Source organism: Pectinophora gossypiella, chromosome 11 (genome assembly GCF_024362695.1).
Source record: "Pectinophora gossypiella chromosome 11, ilPecGoss1.1, whole genome shotgun sequence".
Lineage (NCBI taxonomy): Eukaryota > Metazoa > Arthropoda > Insecta > Lepidoptera > Gelechiidae > Pectinophora > Pectinophora gossypiella.
In genome coordinates this window covers 8,766,030-8,785,457 of record NC_065414.1, presented here as the reverse complement: position 1 = coordinate 8,785,457, position 19,428 = coordinate 8,766,030, and the positions used below count along the sequence as shown (strand labels likewise).

The following is a 19,428-nucleotide window of genomic DNA, read 5'->3' as shown; positions in this document are numbered from 1 at the left end:
ATTCTATATAAAAATATGGCGAAAACATCAATTTAACTTTTCCGACGAAAAAAACTTTTAAAAGCGCTACTCCTTAACAACAGGCGTACAAAATAATGTATAATATCCACTTAAAGCCGCTCTCCCACTTTGTACGATAAAAGACGCACATTATTAAGAAGTAAGCCATTCTCACATTTCACGTCAGGGGCTTCACGTCAATCGCGATAAAAATGAAAATCCTTACTGAAAATGTCAAGAAGAAATTGTCAAGACTGAAGCCAATTCTCCCCTACGGAGTCACGGAGTCCTGGGAAGACCTAGACCCGCGTCTGTACCACGCTATCCATATCTATTGGTTGAAGTTTTACGGGATGTGGTACAACGATTTTTCGCCAAGATCTATACTATTTTGGATACAGTTGTTGTTCACTTTGGTCTCCCTATGGCTCGTTTGTTTTCTACCCGGAATCGGCGAAGTTGTTTATTTACTGAGACGAAGGGAAAATATCGGGGACATCGCTGCAGGGTATATTACTTATTTGCTTGTCCTACATACTTGCTTTGATCTCTTTAATTTTATTTAATTAACTTAGTAGAACACCGCAAAACTCTTCCCCTGTACTTAACTCTCAGTTCTAAAATTAATTAGCAAACTAATTCACTTCGATTCGAAATGAACCTAAATTAATTAGTCAAAAATAATTATTCAAGTTAGATGATGCAAGGACAATGTAATGTGAAAATTATATTTAAAGTTTCACAGTGTTATCACATTATTTGAATTTAATTTTAGAAAAGGTTCTTATGTTATAATGCTTGTTTCAAGTCAAAATGTATTTAAAATATTTTTCTAACTCGAAAATATATTATTTATATTAATTTTACATTATTTTAGAATCGGACCTAAGGTTTTACAGAGAGATATTTCGAAAATTGTACAAATTTATTTTGTAATTACGTTGTCATTGGAAAAAAATATCTTTTGGAGACCTAACATGCCAAGTTATAACATGTAATAGAATTTATTTCGTCAAGTCATATTATTTTCAAATTTTCTTTCACAGATTATATCTTTTCCTAAGTGAAATGTACACGTACTTCAAAATCGCAGTATTCTGGATGAACAGGGATAAGATAATGCAGCTGCTTACATATTTGTACTGCAAGGAATTCAAGCCAAAAGAAGCCGAACATCGGGAGATTGTGCGCAAGAGCATCGAACGGGCGCGGAACGTTATGTCGTACTACTCTACCATGTGCGTCGGAGCAGTTTCGGGTAGGTGTTATTTCCAAATCAGAAACAGTCACCCAATGACAAAGCTAACAAAGTAGAATGAAATAACATAGGAAAGCATTGCAAGAGGCTAAAAAGCTAGAAATAGAGTAACACATTTATACATACATAAACTCACGCTTATTTCCCACCGGGGTAAGCAGAGACTAACAGACAGACAGACTAACATATAGGTAGATAAAAGAACATTTTATATCATAATTTTCTGTAGCATTTAGTCTTCTAAGAATACAACAAACACCACAAAAGTGAGTTAACATATTTTTTTTTTGTTTATTCAATATCACACAAACAATTCAATCGTGAAAAAATAAAACGCCCCTCTACAAAAAATAACCCCGTACAGGTTTATACGGAGAGAGAATGAATGAGCTTAACTCGCTTCTACATAGTTTAACATGCGCCCAGATAACACTTCTTTAATATTATTTTACATTGTATAGTTCCTACACACATATCTGTGTGTAGCCCGCTAGGCAATTTACAAAAAAAAAATTGTGTGCTGTTTTAAAAATTAAATATATTATAATAAATCAGATTACTATTTACAAAACAAAAACATAAAATAAGTAGGATTGAATATACATACATAAACTCACGCCTATTTCCCACCGGGGTAAGCAGAGACTATAGAATTCCATTTGCTTCGATCCTGACACACTTCTCTTGCTTCCTCCACATTCATCAATCGCTTCATACACGCACGCCGGTTCAGAGTAGATCGTATTAAACCTTTTCTAAGGACATCTCCAATTTGGTTATCGTAAGTCCTTCTCGGTCTTCCTCTGCCAGCCCTACCATCAACTTTTGCTTTATATACCGCTTTTGCAATTCTATTATCCTTCATCCGCTCTACGTGTCCAAACCAACCTGACATTCCCTTCTCAATCTTAATCACTATATCGTCTTTTACACCACATCTCTGTCTCATCACACTGTTTCTCACTCTATCACTCAACTAAAAGGATTAGGATTTGGATTGAATATAATCAATAGTAAGAACAGTTCAAAACTGTGGTTGACGCACATAAGCAAATAATCATTAAAACCAATTTAGTTATTTACAATGTTTATAAAGCAAAAATAGGCAATAAACGTTATTTACATACCCAACTTTATATTGTGCCGTTATAATTGGCCTTAAATCCGTCTTGATTGGGTGCATACATTCATTTTAGTGTTCCATTGAAATATGCAAATGTTTCAGTGGGCATCATTATGCCTCTGACGGAGAATTTCGAGGTTCTGCCCACGAATGTCGAATATCCGTTTTTCGACGTTTACAAATCACCAGCTTATGAGATCATTTATATTCACCATGTAAGTATGGTTTATAATTTTAATTTTAGATTATTGCTAATATTTCTAATAAAGTTAGGTATATTAGGAGTTTAGAAGACTTCAGGCGGACTTTAAAAACGATGGACCACAGAGTTACGTTTGTGACTGTTTTATACCTATGTTATTATTTCGTGCAATAAATAATTATTGACTGACTGAGAGATTTTTAGAATATATTATAGACAGGGTGTTAGAAACATCGTAACGAATACTTATATTATATTCTAAGTTAATATCAAGTGGATGATTTTTCCGTCACAAAATTCATGATTTTTTTTAGTTTTTTTTAATTATTTTCAATTCTATACTTTTGCGACGGAAAATTCCTCAAAGTTTTCGTTACGATGTCACTAACACCCTGTATAGTAAAAACTGTATATCGTCGTAGCCAATTTAAAAGCTCTTGTGTATCGCCCTCACCAAATTTCTTTTTGCTCATAAAACATTCAGTACAAACTCTTATGGACGTAAATAACAAATATCTTTTATAATATTTTTTAACACAGTTCAGGTTCAGTTCAGGCGGAAGATTTTTTTAATTTCTGTAAATTTGACACGATTGCACATAACAGATTTTAAATTAGCACCGACGATATATTGTTATGATGTTGTAAACACTTGGATTACAAACTCTTGATAATTATATACAATTGAATTATAAAGAACTCATCTCTAATCTAACACTAATTGAAGCATACAAATAACAATATAATTGGCAATTTGCTTCCCCAGGTCTATTACAAACCGGCGACGTGTATAATAGACGGCGTTATGGACACATTGTTAGCTGCCTTTGTCGCCTCGGCCAGTAAGCATAATTGCTTTGACACTGTTATTGCTAGGTATGCTTTGTAAGTGCTTGTGTACCTCAGGAGCTATTAAGTATTCCATACCGAGAAACAGCTTTGACGAAATTGGCCCTGTAATGCTATTGAATCGACTGATTATTGCGCGGTTGTGAAATGCTCACTGTCAATTGCCAGAGACAGAATATCGCTAAATCTAAATACCTAGAATCAACATTTGACGTTACAGTTTATTATACTCCACGATTACTGCTTTCAATATAAGTATTAATTAAATATCCGGAAGTTCTGAAATATTTCAATATTATACCATCAAAATTCATGTAATTGATTCCTGTTTGTAGCAAGAGGTTCTAAGTAAACATCAAAGCACATTTTCGCCGTCATATTTCACAAGTTATATTCCTAAGAGTTCTTTTTTGAGAACTTTTGAACATTTTCAGTTGGGCAAATAGAAATATTAGCGTTTAACATGCGCAATTTTACCATGGTGGCAGAACGACGTCGCAGGCAAGCCATAACCGAGAACAAATGTAATGGAAACACCACGACAGACTATTACACGAGAGCCGTGCTCAAGGAGTGCATCGTACATCACAACAGTATTATAAAGTGAGTTCCAGCTTAATTAGATTTTGAACCAGCTGCTGTATTACAAGGTTTATACACACAAAACATTTCTTAAAGATAAAAGAAAAACACACACTTGGGAGGAGCAACGTTTAAAAGTTGCTATTTTTGTGCTAAAATTATTGTTTTATAAAGTACAAAAAGTAAATTGTTGTGATTATTTGCATAATAATAAGATGCTATTGTATGTATGTTTAAGATGCTATTAAGTGTAAGTTCCACTAGGATACTATTGCAAACATAGTTTAGTTTGATATTATTTATTTTATATTTAGTGCATAACACTGTCAACTTTCTTTCAATAGCTCTACTAAAAATCCGAAAAACCTGCATGAGTTTTAAACTTTCCGCAATAAACTTTGCCATCTCTTTCATCTATCAAACAAATCGGAAAGAGACAAAGCGAACTTTATCTTCCGAAGTCCGGACACGGAGTTCGCAAATGGTTTTGATTTCAGATACGTGTCGATGATTGAAAGTGCTTTCAGCTTGGCTTCGGCATTGCAATTTATGCTGAGTGTTATGGTGCTTTGTTTGGTCGGCATCCAGTTTCTGTCGGTACGAACATTTTCTGTAAACATTTGAAATCCTTTGTAAGTATTACTTAGATGCGAAAGGAACTTTTTGCTCGGCCTTAAAATGACATAATAGTACGACGGATCTTGATAATTGCACGAGTATGCGTCGCTACGGCTATGCGGCAAGTGTATAATAGAGAACACTGCTTTCCAAGTATTTTGAAGATCTGTCAGCCATTATAAAATCTAAATTTTACCGCTGCACCTTGAAAATTGTCACATTGGTAGATCGGACATGGCACTTACTTTACAAAGACGATCACCGCGATGACTATACGCTATAAACATTGTTTTTTTTTTATTTGAAATCAGTTCATATAACATGTATGTTTTTTATATTTGAACCGTCAGACGCACAATGTGATTTCGACAATGTCCTTATCGGGAATCGAACCCGGACTTGGTGATCGTAAGCCAAATGTTCTAACCACTAAAAGATAAAAGCTACCCTTTAATTGCTATTGCAGGCCTTATTTTGTGCCGGTCTACTAGCCCAAACACTCCAGTATGCTACATACCCACCACACCAGATGATTAAGGGGAAAACTGTGCCCAGCAGTGGTACTATGGGACGTATATATAGGCTATTTGTGTTTTGTACCGTCAATCCCATAACATGCTTACAGCCGAGAAAAACAAATTCTGTTATTCCCATCCTACACACTACCAATCGAACTATATCGTTTTTATTCCATTTTTCGCTTACGCTTGGAGAACAGAACTTCCGAACCGGCGCGGCACTGGAAACGAACTGAGAATAAATTTTATTGTGTATCTGACAAACCTTGGCGTTTGAAGCGGATTGGACTCATTTCTACGCTCGTAAATCGAAAACAAGGAGAATGTCACCCACCCCGTTTAGGAAATACATTCATGCTACTTCCATTGAGCAAACCCTTGATAAGATCGACGGTATTCATCGTTTATTTTATACCAGCTTTACTGGATGAGGTTTTCTTCATAAATAGTTCAATCCAATACCAAACATAACTAGGTAATTATTATGTTTCTCATATCAAGCGGGAAGAGGGGCCTTACAAGGACACCGTGATGGCGGAAGCACTTTCACGCTACCAACAAAATGTACCTTTCCTACTAGTCAAATCAGTTACTTTTTACTAACGTCAAACACGAAATTGCTATGGAATTTGTATGAAAAAGCGCACTGTGACGTCATAGAAAAACATGATAAAATGTCGGACTTATTATTACGTTTTCTTGATTAAATTTCATAAATAAATTAAATAGAAAAAATAATATATTTTCGTCACTTCTATATCTGTCTTTATTTAGTAATCAGAATTTCATAATTTATCTTGAACCTAGCACAGGACCCAGTTGTATATAAACGCTACCTCACCAGTGTAAGTTACCTGATATGACCCTTATACTATAAAACTACATACCTACTCATATAAGTACATTACTAATTATTACAAAAATAACTAAACAAAATTCAAATTTTAATAAGTGAACTTCTGATTGCTTAAACGGATTTCTTAAACACCTCTCGTATTTTGTCTTAGAACAAAAATATCGGATCAGAAATTTGCATACTAATTAATTATTTTATATTAAGCCGAGCATACATGAAACACCTTCACTAAAGGGAAGTTAATCAATTTAATGCAGGTCCCATTGTAAGCACTTTTTAATTTCTACGAGAAGAAAGTATTACTACTCTAGCTCGTAAAAGAGGCAGTCTCCAGTGAAAGGAACTTTAGAACCAGTTCTTCATTTCTTTTATCTCACTTACTACTACCTACATTGAAAAGGCAATAAAAATGTACTCAAGTACATTCAAAGCATTGTGTTTTCATAGCACTCACGTGCTTAGGGAAATTCTCAAAGAGAAAATAAATGATTCGGATATGATTTGAAACCGCAGCTCTTGTCTAGCCGGGAATGCATGTTAACCATTACACCACTGAGTGCTCATCCTGCGAATTTTTCGATCGATATCGACATTATACCGACGCCGGAGCCCTCTACCCAAAACAAGCTGCGGATGCAAAACCCTTTCGAGTTAAGTAAACTTTCTCCACTTAATTTTTTAAGGTATATTCCTCACCAAACCACACCTAATAACCGTGGTAGGAAATGATAAACTACCTAAATATGAACTATAATGAGCACAATCTCATAAAGAGCGGGGCAGGTATATAAAGAGCGGGATGAGCAAGGAGTGAATGAGTGATAAAGAAAAAGTGGAAGTGAAGTACAGTGTTTTAAGCTGTAAAGTACAGTGTCAAGTGCGGTGTTAAGCGCAGTGTTAGTGCAGTGCTCATGTCGTGTTTCGTGCTGTGTTCGAGTGTCGCGAAATTAAGTGAAGTGACGGTGACGGAGTTATACCGCGAAGCCCTGTACGGAAGCTTTACCGTGTGTATAGTGAATAAATTCGTTTCTCCTTGGACTCAGTGAGTTTCCTTCCAATCCCGAAACGTACCCACACTATTAAGGTGACTCGTCGGCTGCAGCCTTTTTGTTACCAAACTTATGATTAGGCATTGACTACTTCGTCACTTCGTGTCTGAGTTTGCACCTTTTGTTATTGTACAAATTATTTTAGCAAAATAATGGAGATACGTCTGTTTGCGAAATCAGCTACGATTTGTCCGGGCAAATGTGGAGTGCTGAGGGCTCTAACCCAAAAAATAAATAAATCAAATAATGCACATTTCTTTAATTTAATCTCGCTCGTTCATAAATAAAATAAACAAGATATACGCTGACCATTTTGGCTGCGCACCAAATACTCGGCGCCTGATTACTAAAAAACGCTTTACGACGTCCCTATCATATCTCAAGATTCTGAATCGTGTTCCAAATTTAACTGAATACATTAATGCACTAGGGCATTGTTGGCAACATCAACTAAAATATTGGTTTTTTATTCTTTAAGGTGGTAACATGTAATAATTGTATCTCTTCCTGTGCAACAACAATACAGTGTGCATCGTTTCATAACTGCCCCGGCGCGGCGTTTTATTAACTAAAACCCTAGCAAGTGCCTCCCTCAACACACAACTCTACTAGAACTCGTTCAGGCATAGCTTTTTAATTCTTTTATAATATATGTTATTTATCTTCATTATGAATAAAACAGAGTACCTACGCAAAATAGTTAAAGCAATTTAACTAGGTACAAAGGTCCGAAACAGAAGGGTATTTTATCTAGGCGACATGGTCTTTGTTGAATAGATTTTCTACTTTTTGTTCCTGCGTCCCTTTTCTTAACGTAATTTTTAAAGCACAAATAAATGACTTCTCAAATATCACGCTGTCACAATTGTATAATTAAATAATTATCTACTGTCTAGTAGTAAAATGTCAAAGAACAGAAAACATATCAAAACATACTACACAATATTAATACATATTCCATATCATAAGAACCACACATCTTCCCCGCAGCAGCTAACCATCCATTTACATTTCTTCCGACAATGATGAATGGGTAAATTTGTTAAGGTATTTTTACATAGGTACGGTACAATCATGTAAAGATCATCAATCACACATATTGACAGGTGGTTTTGGTTTAGATCGAGGAGCCAATGAGTCATCCGATGCAAATGATGTGGATGGCAATATATCTGACGTGCATGCTGATTGAAGTGTTCATTCTGTGCTGGTTCGGAGATGAGCTCATTTGGAAGGTAATGTATGCGGTAATAAATTGGAATTCGTGACCGCTTTCCTCTGTCTTCGTGTAGCGGTTGATTGTTTGTGTGACGAATAGCCGTTCTTTTGATTTATTATAATGTTTACTACATCTAAGTTATCTTATCTTAGCTAAGGTGATCGACACAGTGTACCTACTTAATTTAAGTTTTTATAGAAAGAAAGAAAGAAACGTTTATTATAAACGACTTTTAAACGACTTTGAATCCCGGCTCGATCACTAAACCACTGAATTCGACTTTGTGGATCATAAGTCATTGATATCACGTGGTTCCAAGGATTTGTGCCCGGTTAATGGCAAAAGACTCGACCCCTATTACATGGAACTTAAACATAGCTAGCGAGGAATGGGTATATACTATACTTTACACCTCTATCTATCTCTTCGGAGATACCAGCGTTATGTTTTATTCTTGATTTAAACGAAATAAGTTTTAAATATATATTCTTTTTCTGGATCGAGCCAGCCTTCGTTCAATCAACTGGATTAGGTACAGTCGCTCTGGTTTGGTGGTCAAGGTACCTATCTACTGTCTAGCCCAAACCAATCGAAATAGCCTCACATTCGGTTAAATCTTTATAATTTACGAAATAAACCTATTCGAAGACCCACATCAACCAGTGCGAAATTATTCATTGGGTGGGCTGTAAAATAGTATCTTAGCTTGAAATGTATAAATCCTAAATATACAGGGTGTTAGTGACATCGTAACGAAAACTTTGAAGAATGATGCAGACCATGATTCTAAGTTGATATCAAGCGGAATTTTCCGTCGCAAAAGTATAGAACTACTTAATTGAAAATAATAAAAAAAACTAAAAAAATATCATTAATTTAGCGACGGAAAATTTCACTAGATATTAACTCAGAATCATGGTCTGAATCATCCCCCTTAGTATTAATTACGATCCCGCAAAGTTATCCTTACGATGTCACTTTCACCCTATTGTATAAAATTGTATGCAACGATGCGCAACTATCTGCGCCGCACGACCCGAATTTTGCCACATAATACGATGACATCGGCGTACCTAGGTACCTTTAGCAACCAGCCCGGCATTATGGGAGGATCCAAAGTCATGGTGGTCATGACCCCAGGTTGGGTCATGGGTGGCCGCTGCAATTTTATCTGATTCTACGGAGATAGGTTGTCTGTGACCAGGTGAACCCCCCCCCCCCCCCCTGACATAAAAGCTGGATCCGCCCGGGATGCTCCTGGCGCCGCCTCATGTTGCTACTTTCTTCTATAAAGTCGTAAGACCGAATGTCCTTTTAGAATCCAAACCCCACTGTTTAACTATTGTGTTTGGAAATCTCGGCCTTAGGAGGTAAATGAAACAGAGATAATACTATTTTTTATTCCCAGAGCATAGAACTTCGTCAAGCAGCGTTCGAGGGTCCCTGGCTAACCAACAGCCCGAAGACAAACATGTACCTCATCATCTTCTTGGAGCGCTGCAAGCGTCCTCTGCGAGTCTCCGCAGGGAAAGTATTCACCCTCTCGCTCGACACTTACACCATTGTGAGTAAAAATTATGACTAATTTTGTTATTGGGTCAAACAAGATAGGCTAGATGACCGGGTCAAACATAAAATTACAAAATGCTAGTCAAGAAATAGAAGCCAGTATAAGATGATTAATAATTAATCTCATTTTACCTTTTGACCGATTTATGAATTTTAACGTAACATTGATTATGACGTTTGAACACGGTTATTGATTACTCATACACGTGTATTTCTAAGTCCGTAGAAATGTATCACGATAAAACCTGCCACCATGTAGGTCATCATCTTATTATCATAAAAATATGATAATATGACCCGCATGACGGCTTCCGTGGTCCAGTGGTTGAGCTTTGGGCTCACAAACCGGAGGTCCTGGGTTCGAATCCCGGTGGAGACATATCACAATAATCACTTTGTGATCCCTAGTTTGGTTAGGACATTACAGGCTGATCACCTGATTGTCCGAAAGTAAGACGATGCGTGCTTCGGAAGGCACGTTAAGCCGTTGGTCCCGGTTACTACTTACTGATGTACCTAATCGTTACATGAGTCATGTCAGTGGCCTTTGGCGACTCAATAGTAACCCTGACACCAGGGTTGATGAGGTTGGTAATCCACCTCACAACCCACACAATAGAAGAAGAAGATTATGATGATTTGTTGGACACTAGCGTTACTTTATGTAATTTATTAAACATTTTTTTTTGTTATAAATTCACATTGTTACAATTACTTTTTTGAATGCTATTTGCTATTATGAAGGGCACGCTAAGCAATCCGTCCCGGCTACCAAAATAAAACAAATATTTAATTAAATTTAAAAGTGTTAGTAGGTAGTTATATAAACCATGTACGAGGAACCTATAGCGGCTCAATAGTACTTCAGAAATACGCAACAACAAATATAAAAATGTCTAGGTAGGTACCTACTCAAGTGTTAGCCAGTTTCTTTAATATTTCTTTGTTTTTAAAAGTTTCAACAGCCTCGGTGGTTTAGTGGTTAGAGCGTCAGGCTCACGATCTGAAGGTCCGGGTTCGATTCCCGGCGGGGACATTGTCGAAATCACTTTGTGAGACTGTCCTTTGTTTGGTAAGGACTGTTCAGGCTTGAATTACCTGATTTTCTGAAAACGTAAGATGATTCGAAGGGCACGTTAGGCCCGTTGGTCCTGGCTCTTATCCGTAAAATACCTCTACAACCCTCAGTGGAGCAGCGTGGTTGAATATGTTCCGTGTGAGGGGAGGCATGTGCCCAGCAGTGGGACGAATACAAGTTGTAGATGTTATGGTTGCTTTAAAAGTTTAAAAAATTTCAGCTGATCAACTGGTCTTACAAAGCGTTTGCAGTCATGAGAAATATGAAGAAATAAATAAATCCAGCACAACGGTGGAGGTGCGCCACGTGCCGCCGGCTACAGCACAGCACATTTATATGAATACATTTAGAGGCAGAAAATACTGTTGAATAGAAATAGCATAGTTCAAATATAATTTTAAAAATAGCCTAATTTACTTACACGTTCGTAGAACTTTGAATAGAACAATTTTCAGTCCAACTTTATTACGGTATTCGCAACGGTAAACAGTTTGAAGTTCCAAGAAACGGTTTGCTTCAAAAAGAAAAGCTTTATATTACAAAAACGAGCCGGTCAAGTGTGAGTCCAACTCGCGCACCCAGGGTACCGAGGCTTTGACTTCGCGTTACTTTACTATCTGCAAAAAAAATCGTAAAAACATTTTTTTGCCGTTGAAAAAATGTTGTCTCCATACATTGACATAGTCGCGATTGCTTTACCAACTGCAAATAACTTTGTAATCGCAAAAAGGAAAAAATCCGAAAATCACAAAAATGCATGTATTTTGCGGTTTTCGGATTTTTTCCTTTACTTACGATAAGACCTTCCTTTCTGCCCCTTGATTTTAGGGAAGTACCCCCATAGCTTTTTATTTCCTGATAAAATGTATGAAAATAAGGCTAAAATGGTCGTATCTCTGAATTGTATTGATATGGAAGGTTATTATTTTACAGCTTCAAAGGACCGCATAAAAAAGTAGGTAGTAAAAAGTAAAGTAGGTAGTAGATGTTAATTTCAACTTGGTAGCTCCACACACGCACGCGTAAAAGGGTCGTGACAGACCGACAACAAAATGATCCTATAAGGGTTCTGTTTCTCCTTTTGAACTTTAGGGCCCTAAAAACAAACTTTATACATACATGATGCATCTCCGTAGCATTGTCCCGTTTTTCACAGGGTCCTCTAACCTGAAGATTTGACAGAACCGGTTTTTACAGAAGCGACTGCCTGTCTGACCTACCAGGGTAAACCAGCTTACAGGTTAGGTCACAAAGCTCCTAAATGCATTTCTCGGGTATGTGGGTTACCTCGCAATGTTTTCCTTCACCGCTGACCACGTGATCATCATTTATTATCCAAACATGAATTCGATAATAGGTTTAGGACTTAAATGGCTCCCAATTAGATTACGGCGGGATGAGCATGTCTTGGTTCTGCTCTATAATGTGCTGTATGACCCTCGATCCCCTCCCTACTTAAAGGAACGTTTCCAGTTCTTAGGTAGCGACTGTTCTCGTGAACTTCGTTCGCGGATGGACAATGTGCTGAAGGCTCCTTTCTCAAGGTCTGGATACTACAGAGATTCATTTACTGTGAAGTCCACGCACTTGTGGAATGATTTGCCTCCTGATATCAGGCACTCAAAGTCATTGGCTATTTTCAAATCTAAATTGCACTATTATTTCTTGGCTAAATCATCGTCTTGCAACTAATATTCTATTTTTACTTATATGTATCATTGTATGTATATATATATATATATATATATTTTATATAAATTATATATATTTTTTATTTATTTATTTTTTCTTTCTCTTATTTTATTTTACTTTTTTGCGCGCTACACTGCAGCTGTACAAGTGTACTATATCCTCTGCCGAAGGTTGTCTGGAAGAGATCGCTCTTAGCGATAAGGCCGCCTTTGCCCACCTTAGAATAAGTTTATCCTGTAAATGTTTTGTGAATTTGTGTGCAATAAAGTGTTTTATTATTATTATTATTATTATTTAGGCCGGTGCTGGGATTCGAACCTGCGACCTCAAACTGAGAGGCAAGCGTTCTACCAACTGGCCTACCAAGGCTCTGTACATGCATACAACCTTTATTCGTTACAATATAATAATTTTACGATTTTTTTTATCGTCTCTTTTACCCACATCACGCTTAAATTTACTGTAGATACCTTTCAAATTACGTTATTCAACATTCTAACATTCAGTCAATAGAGCCATTATAAAGAGAATGAAAGGAATAAATCAAAGTCAGCTTCTAGCTTTTACGTTCAAATATATCTTAATTTTCAATTTCAGAAAGGTTTCCATTACATTCTGATTGTTATTGAAAAATGAACAAAAGCCAGACTATTGTCCGAAAGATTTTTTATATAACTAATCAGAAAACTTGCTAGGTACCAGTGCTTACAAGTAGCAGTCACTTAATGTCTAAGAATCTAATTTACTACTTCTCTTATAGTGATTATCCATCTTACTATTCTTGTGGAAAAAACTCGAGTTGCTTTAAAATTAACATCAAGCTCGTGAAAATTAAAAAATTAATATGCTATTAGTAATTAAGTAGGTTTACATTTATTTCTCGTCTTGCGTATTTTTTTCCCTCAAATGAAGTTAAATGAAATCTTAGTCAATAACAAATAGGATTCTATTTGTGGTCTGTGTTGTATGTATGTGTTCTGTGTGTAAGGTTCAGTACGATCTACTCTAAACCGGCGTGCGTAATGAGACGATTGCTGAATGTGGAGGAAGCACCTTGGTAAATGGTAAAGATTTGTTTTGTGTAAGTAAGTTCTTTAAATGTAAAAATGAGAAAGTGTGGCGTATGCCGAAGAAGAAGGCATCGAGACAAACCTGTTTAGGTTTAGTGATGTTTGTAAAACAATCTATTTGTAATTTATAAAATGTTATAAATAAATAAAGAAAAAAAGGAAAAAAAAAACAAGAGAAGTGTGTTAGGATCGAAACAAATGGAATTCCATGGCTTACCCCGGTGGGAAATAGGCGTGAGTTTATGTAGGTATGTATGTAAAATTCTCTGTTAAAAAAAGTTCGTTGAGGTGTGGGTAATCAATTCATCTTGCGATGGATGTGTCTCTAACGACCCCAATTCGGATATAGTCGAAAGATTATGTAATGTTATTTTCTGTTACAAACAGCTCGAACAAATATGTTACGTGTACCTACGTATGTAATGTACAATCAAAGAGAAAAAGTACACACACTGAGCCCAGCGAATTACTTGTAAGTGGTAAAATTATGAACCTTTAGTTGTCATAATGATAAAATGTATGTTTTTGTTGGTGTTTTTGGTCTATTACAGAAACGACATGTAACCAGGAGGTCTTAAGTACAACTAGTTAATTTATTACTTTGCAAGAAACTGATTGAACTTTTGCACCTTATCGTACATTACTTGATCAACCGGCAACAGTGAAGTGCCGTTCCCACTTTAGGAATGTTCCTAGTAGTAAATAGGCACAAAACTTATGTAAAGAGAGCTTTATTACCTACTAACCTTTAGGCAGATAAGAAAAAGAAAAGAACAACTTGAAAAAGAAAAGCAGCCAGTGGCCTTACTATTAAAGAATTATAACAATGGGAACATTCCCACTTAGGGAACTTTCCCTAAAAGGGCACATCACTGACCGGCAAAGACTTAGGTAATCTTGTTTTACACACCAGCCAAGTTCGAACTCAACTTCGCAATTCTCTCGATTTTCGACTTGGCTTCATTTAAATTAGGCACGATTTTCTTATAGAACGCGTATTTACGTGTCTGACTCACTTGAGTAGTCAATCTGATGTCCCTGCCAAACTAGGTATAGTACAATCAACGTAATCAAGTTTACAGAATAAACTCAAAGCCTTCTCATTAACGACTGTACACAAAACAAGCTCTAAATTCATCAAAAACGTCGAAAATAAGTTTAATCTAACAATTCCTTCTTATTGAGGAGCAAGTAGCAACCCATATTTTCGATTAAAATATTTCAGGCACTACATACTCGTCGAGATTTTAAAGTAAGCTACAAAGCCCCTACATCAATGTAAATGTACTTATACAAACAAGCTCTTTACCAACATGCAGGATATATCAGAAGAATTTGATTAAATTATTACTTGTTATTGATGCAATCGATATTTCTGCAAACAAAGAAACTGGAATTGATTACATTCCTATGTAAATTGGCGCCCCCGCCTGCGCATGACGGAGGTTGGGGCCCAATAAATTTCCTCAGCCCTTATAGAAAATTCCTTCTGTTTCACTCAGACACGCCTTGTTTATAGCAATCGATTTTTCTGCGTAATACAAGTCCGACTGAAACATAATCCAATCAAGAATATCTAATTGCAAAGGGATCATTTGCTGCTATGGCAACTAGTTATTAATTATTTTCTAAGGAAGGGATCAAGGGTGCAGTAAATATTAGCCTCAAAATGCCTGATCAAGGCTTAATGTTGAAATTCCATATTATTAGATAGTACTATTTGGCACCTAAAGTTCTTAACGGGTAAAGTACTTATCTGCTAGTTCATGTTTGTCTATTGCTGATCAAGTACTTTTTAGTAGACATTAAAACTAACGACCACGCTTTAATTCTTATCGGAATAGGCAAAGCCGCAAGTCTGCCGAAGACAATAGTCAAGACCAGAGTCACTGGACAATAATACATGTCATGCTAGCGGCTTCAGCATATATGAGTAAGTAGAACAAAACTATTTCATTATAGAACAACATTTCGTACTAAATGGAAGGCTTACAAAAGTAATGAACTTACTAAATATCCGTTTAATTTCGTGACTTTCAGCGATTGTCAGCAGTTCACAAGCTCAATTTTGAACGAACTCTGGGATAATTGGCTGAAAATTGAAACGTTCGGTCATACCCGACTGAACGTAATATGATAATGTCATGATAACTTTGGAGCCAGTTCTATAATTTTAGAACGTAAAGACACGGGTCATACTCGTAATAAATAATTGTGTTATTCAAAATGAATATACGTAAATAGAAGAAGTCACGATGCTAACTTTACTCTGTTATTGTTCTTATACCTCCGATTCCCCCCGCCCTTCGCGGTTGATTAAGGGGAAGCATATACAGGAACATAATCAGTGATATAAATCCAAGTCTATGTAAGATCTAATTAAATATTCCGCTCTACCACCTACTTAGTCACTCGCGTAGGTAGGTACTAAATTACATTACGTAGGTGGGATCACAACTATGACTAATAAATGTCAAATCAACGTGTTAATCACATAGAGATGAGATACAGAAGAGGAAATGTAGTAAGATTAAACTAATCAGGTACCTAGTAATCCCACGTATCATGTTTCCTTTGCCGGATACCTATATGAGAGAATCTAATTGATTCTGATTAAAGGATACCTACTCTTAATGTTAGAATTTGTAGGAAATCCAGGGGCAGGTAGGTTAGATTCTCGACAACAAAAATACAAGTTTCTTCAGGCTTTGTTTTAAGAAACCTCTAGATAAATTCGTTTAATATTTCGGAATAAGATATAATTAGAATTAGATGAATCAAGGCCGCCCGTCTTTCGGGTCTCGGAATACACAGACAAAAAAGGCATTCTTATTTTGTAAAAATAAAATATTTAAAAATGATCTTAAGAAAAAAACACTATTGAATAATTAAAGGTTATATACCTATGTACAGTCATGAGTAATATCATGTAGCCACTTTAGAACCCTGTCGCACTATCATATTTGACATTTAATGAGACTAACCGTTTAATTTGTCAAAAAAGTTAATGTGACATGGTATCAAAGTGTATACATATTAGTACTCGTGACCGTACATAAAATAAATGTTTAATTTTAATATGATCATCGGAAAACACTTAGCCAAGTTTTTATTTTATTTCTATCCTACAGTCTACTATCACTTCGAAGCGTATATTAACTCCTTAAATAAACTTTCATAAAGAAAATCAATATAATAGGGATAGGTAGATAAACTGTTTATGTAAGTACCTATAACAACACATTACAAAACATAAATTACGAGCAAACAGGGCTTTCAGCGCACCATAACACTCTTAAGTCAACAGAACACTGATATTCATAATTAAAGCACATAATGGTGCTAATTCCTGTAAATTCCATCTAATTTTATTTTAAGTTATATCTGTCATTTTCTTATCTGCCGAAAAGGAAAGGGACGGGTAATCGACAAGCATAAAATTTATGGAACACACGTCAATTTTAAGCACAAATCTAAACCAACCGTCTAAAAATTTTACATCCGTCAATAACCCGACACAGTTAAGTAGACAGCACGTCAAACGGATTGCATACCAGCGACGTGCCAATGGCCCCGATACCTGCAGACACCGCCTAATTTTATTTAAAGTTATATCCGTCATTTTCATATCCGTCGAAAAGGAAAGGGACGGATGATTCACAGCTCTTAATTTTAGGAAGAATGAGTGAATGAATGAATAACCCGGGCGAATCAAAAGGTACGTCGCTGGTATGTAATCCGTTTGACGTGTTGTCTACTTAACTGTGTCGGGTTATTGACGGATGTAAAATTTTTAGACGGTTGGTTTAGATTTGTGCTTAAAATTGACGTGTGTTCCATAAATTTTATGCTTGTCGATTACCCGTCCCTTTCCTTTTCGGCGCATAAGAAAATGACAGATATAACTTAAAATAAAATGAGATGGTATTTACAGGAATTAGCACCAATAACGGGTTCTTACCACGTTTAAATGGGGATATGAGACTCCACACACACATTTAAACACGGTAAGAACCCGTTATTATGTGCTTTAATTATGATAATAACCGCGTAAACTTAAAACAATGTATACACTGATTTACAGTTGAAACCTAAAATTAAATACATAAATTACATACGTAAACAGCCGATATACGTGCAACTGCGAACTGCGGGTTGATGGAGGTGTTTTTCGGGTATAGTCGGGACCAACTGCTCATTTATAAAAACACACATATAATAGTCCATAGTAGATTAAATTTGGTAGGTGAAATAAGGACGGACTTGCCTGAGGTATGGTCATTGAACGTTCAAGCAAACACGTGAACATAACACCTCAGCTGAAAGGCTTGTCTGAAATTGTATTTTTGTAAATCGAATTTAGTTTTGACACGCTAACCTCTCACTAGAACCTTTATAGAGTCTGGATTTCAATTATACGCTTCTATGCTATTCTGGGAGGGAGCAAATAAAAAACACATACCTAACATGAAAACAGCTGCTTGCCCTCCCGGACATCTCGTAAAATCCAACATGGGGCTTGTGTCGTTTCTACTATGATGGACAATTGCCTACTTGACAGTGGTAATGATAAAGTATGAAATATGTCGAATATGGTAGTTCATCATTTAACAATAATTTTACATCATATAAGAATATAATATTTCGCGAATGTTCTAAATTGAATCGGGTCTGACTGTCAAGCCACAGTGGAGCAGCAATATGGAGTATGCTCATTACTCTATCCGACCAACTGGGAGACCTGTGTCCAGTGGTAGGGGTCTGTGTAGACTGCTTATGTTAGAATATTTCATTAAACTTCTTTTTTTCATATTACAAATATCAGCAAAAACAACTATCGAGGGTTATAGTCAATGCAAATAACGATTAGTTTCAGTGGATTTAATAACTAGTAAGAAGCTTATTTGTCTAGCAAAGTAATATTAACTGTTGAATAGTTTGAAACCGTAAAGGTCAAGCTTGATAGCGAACTAAACTAAATTCAAGACAAACAAATCATGTATTCTACGAACTATCTTAAGTCACGTAAACATAGTGACTCAGTTCCGATGAGATAATAGATTAAAATGGAATATAAATGGAAATGGAATATGATGTACTTATGCTAACTTTGTCAAGAGAACCGAACTCTTCCCATTTTTATATTTAATGCTTTTTCAGTCAATGTTAGACGAAAATATTTTAAAAATTACGAAATAGAATACTTTGTTGTACTAACCTAGTATAATAAAATAAAAAAGGTAAGGTTTTAAGTTTGTGTAAGTAGTTTGGAGTAGTTTGGACCAACATATATTATAAGGAACGACGAAGTAAGCAGAGTGCTCTAGGAAGGTAAGTTCAACATTGAGTACTTACCTATGCGCATTATGTGATGGTAAAGAGGATGATAAAGTTAGATGAGGGGAAAGAAACTAGAAAGGATCGTGACGCTCGCTGATCGATTTAGTTTGAGCTGATGCCACATAATATAAAGTAAATATTCGATTCGGGCAACCACAGGGTAGGGCTAAAACTAGCTGCATCTCTTTCTTGCACATATTGTACAGGAAAAAAAGTTAGTGAAGGACGGCACTAATTTCATCATCATCAGCCGTACGACGCCCACTGCTGGGCTTAGGCCTCCCCAAGGATCTCTACGACGATCGGTCCTGCGCTGCCCGCATCCAACGGCTTCCCGCGACCTTCACCAGATCGTCGGTCCACCTTGTAGCGGGCCTACCCACTGAGCGTCGTCCGACACTAATT

General features: G+C 36.3%; 1 protein-coding gene across 1 annotated transcript; it reads left to right on the top strand.

Annotated features, from left to right (window-relative positions):
- The first annotated feature begins 212 nt into the window (after positions 1-212).
- Positions 213-11,260, top strand: LOC126371015 (odorant receptor 46a-like). Its single transcript, XM_050016208.1, has 9 exons — positions 213-508; positions 1,047-1,258; positions 2,484-2,596; positions 3,350-3,425; positions 3,867-4,035; positions 4,512-4,611; positions 8,177-8,290; positions 9,683-9,838; positions 11,142-11,260. Exons 1-9 carry the CDS (start codon positions 213-215, stop codon positions 11,193-11,195), a joined length of 1,290 nt encoding a protein of 429 aa, XP_049872165.1. The 3' UTR covers positions 11,196-11,260.
- Positions 11,261-19,428: the final 8,168 nt, after the last annotated feature.

Coding starts and splice junctions, on each gene's coding strand:
- LOC126371015 (XM_050016208.1), top strand. CDS start 213: ATGAAAATCCTTACTGAAAATGTCAAGAAGAAATTGTCAAGACTGAAG. Junction 509..1,046: donor ATCGGGGACATCGCTGCAGG/GTATATTACTTA, acceptor TTTCTTTCACAG/ATTATATCTTTTCCTAAGTG. Junction 1,259..2,483: donor GTGCGTCGGAGCAGTTTCGG/GTAGGTGTTATT, acceptor CAAATGTTTCAG/TGGGCATCATTATGCCTCTG.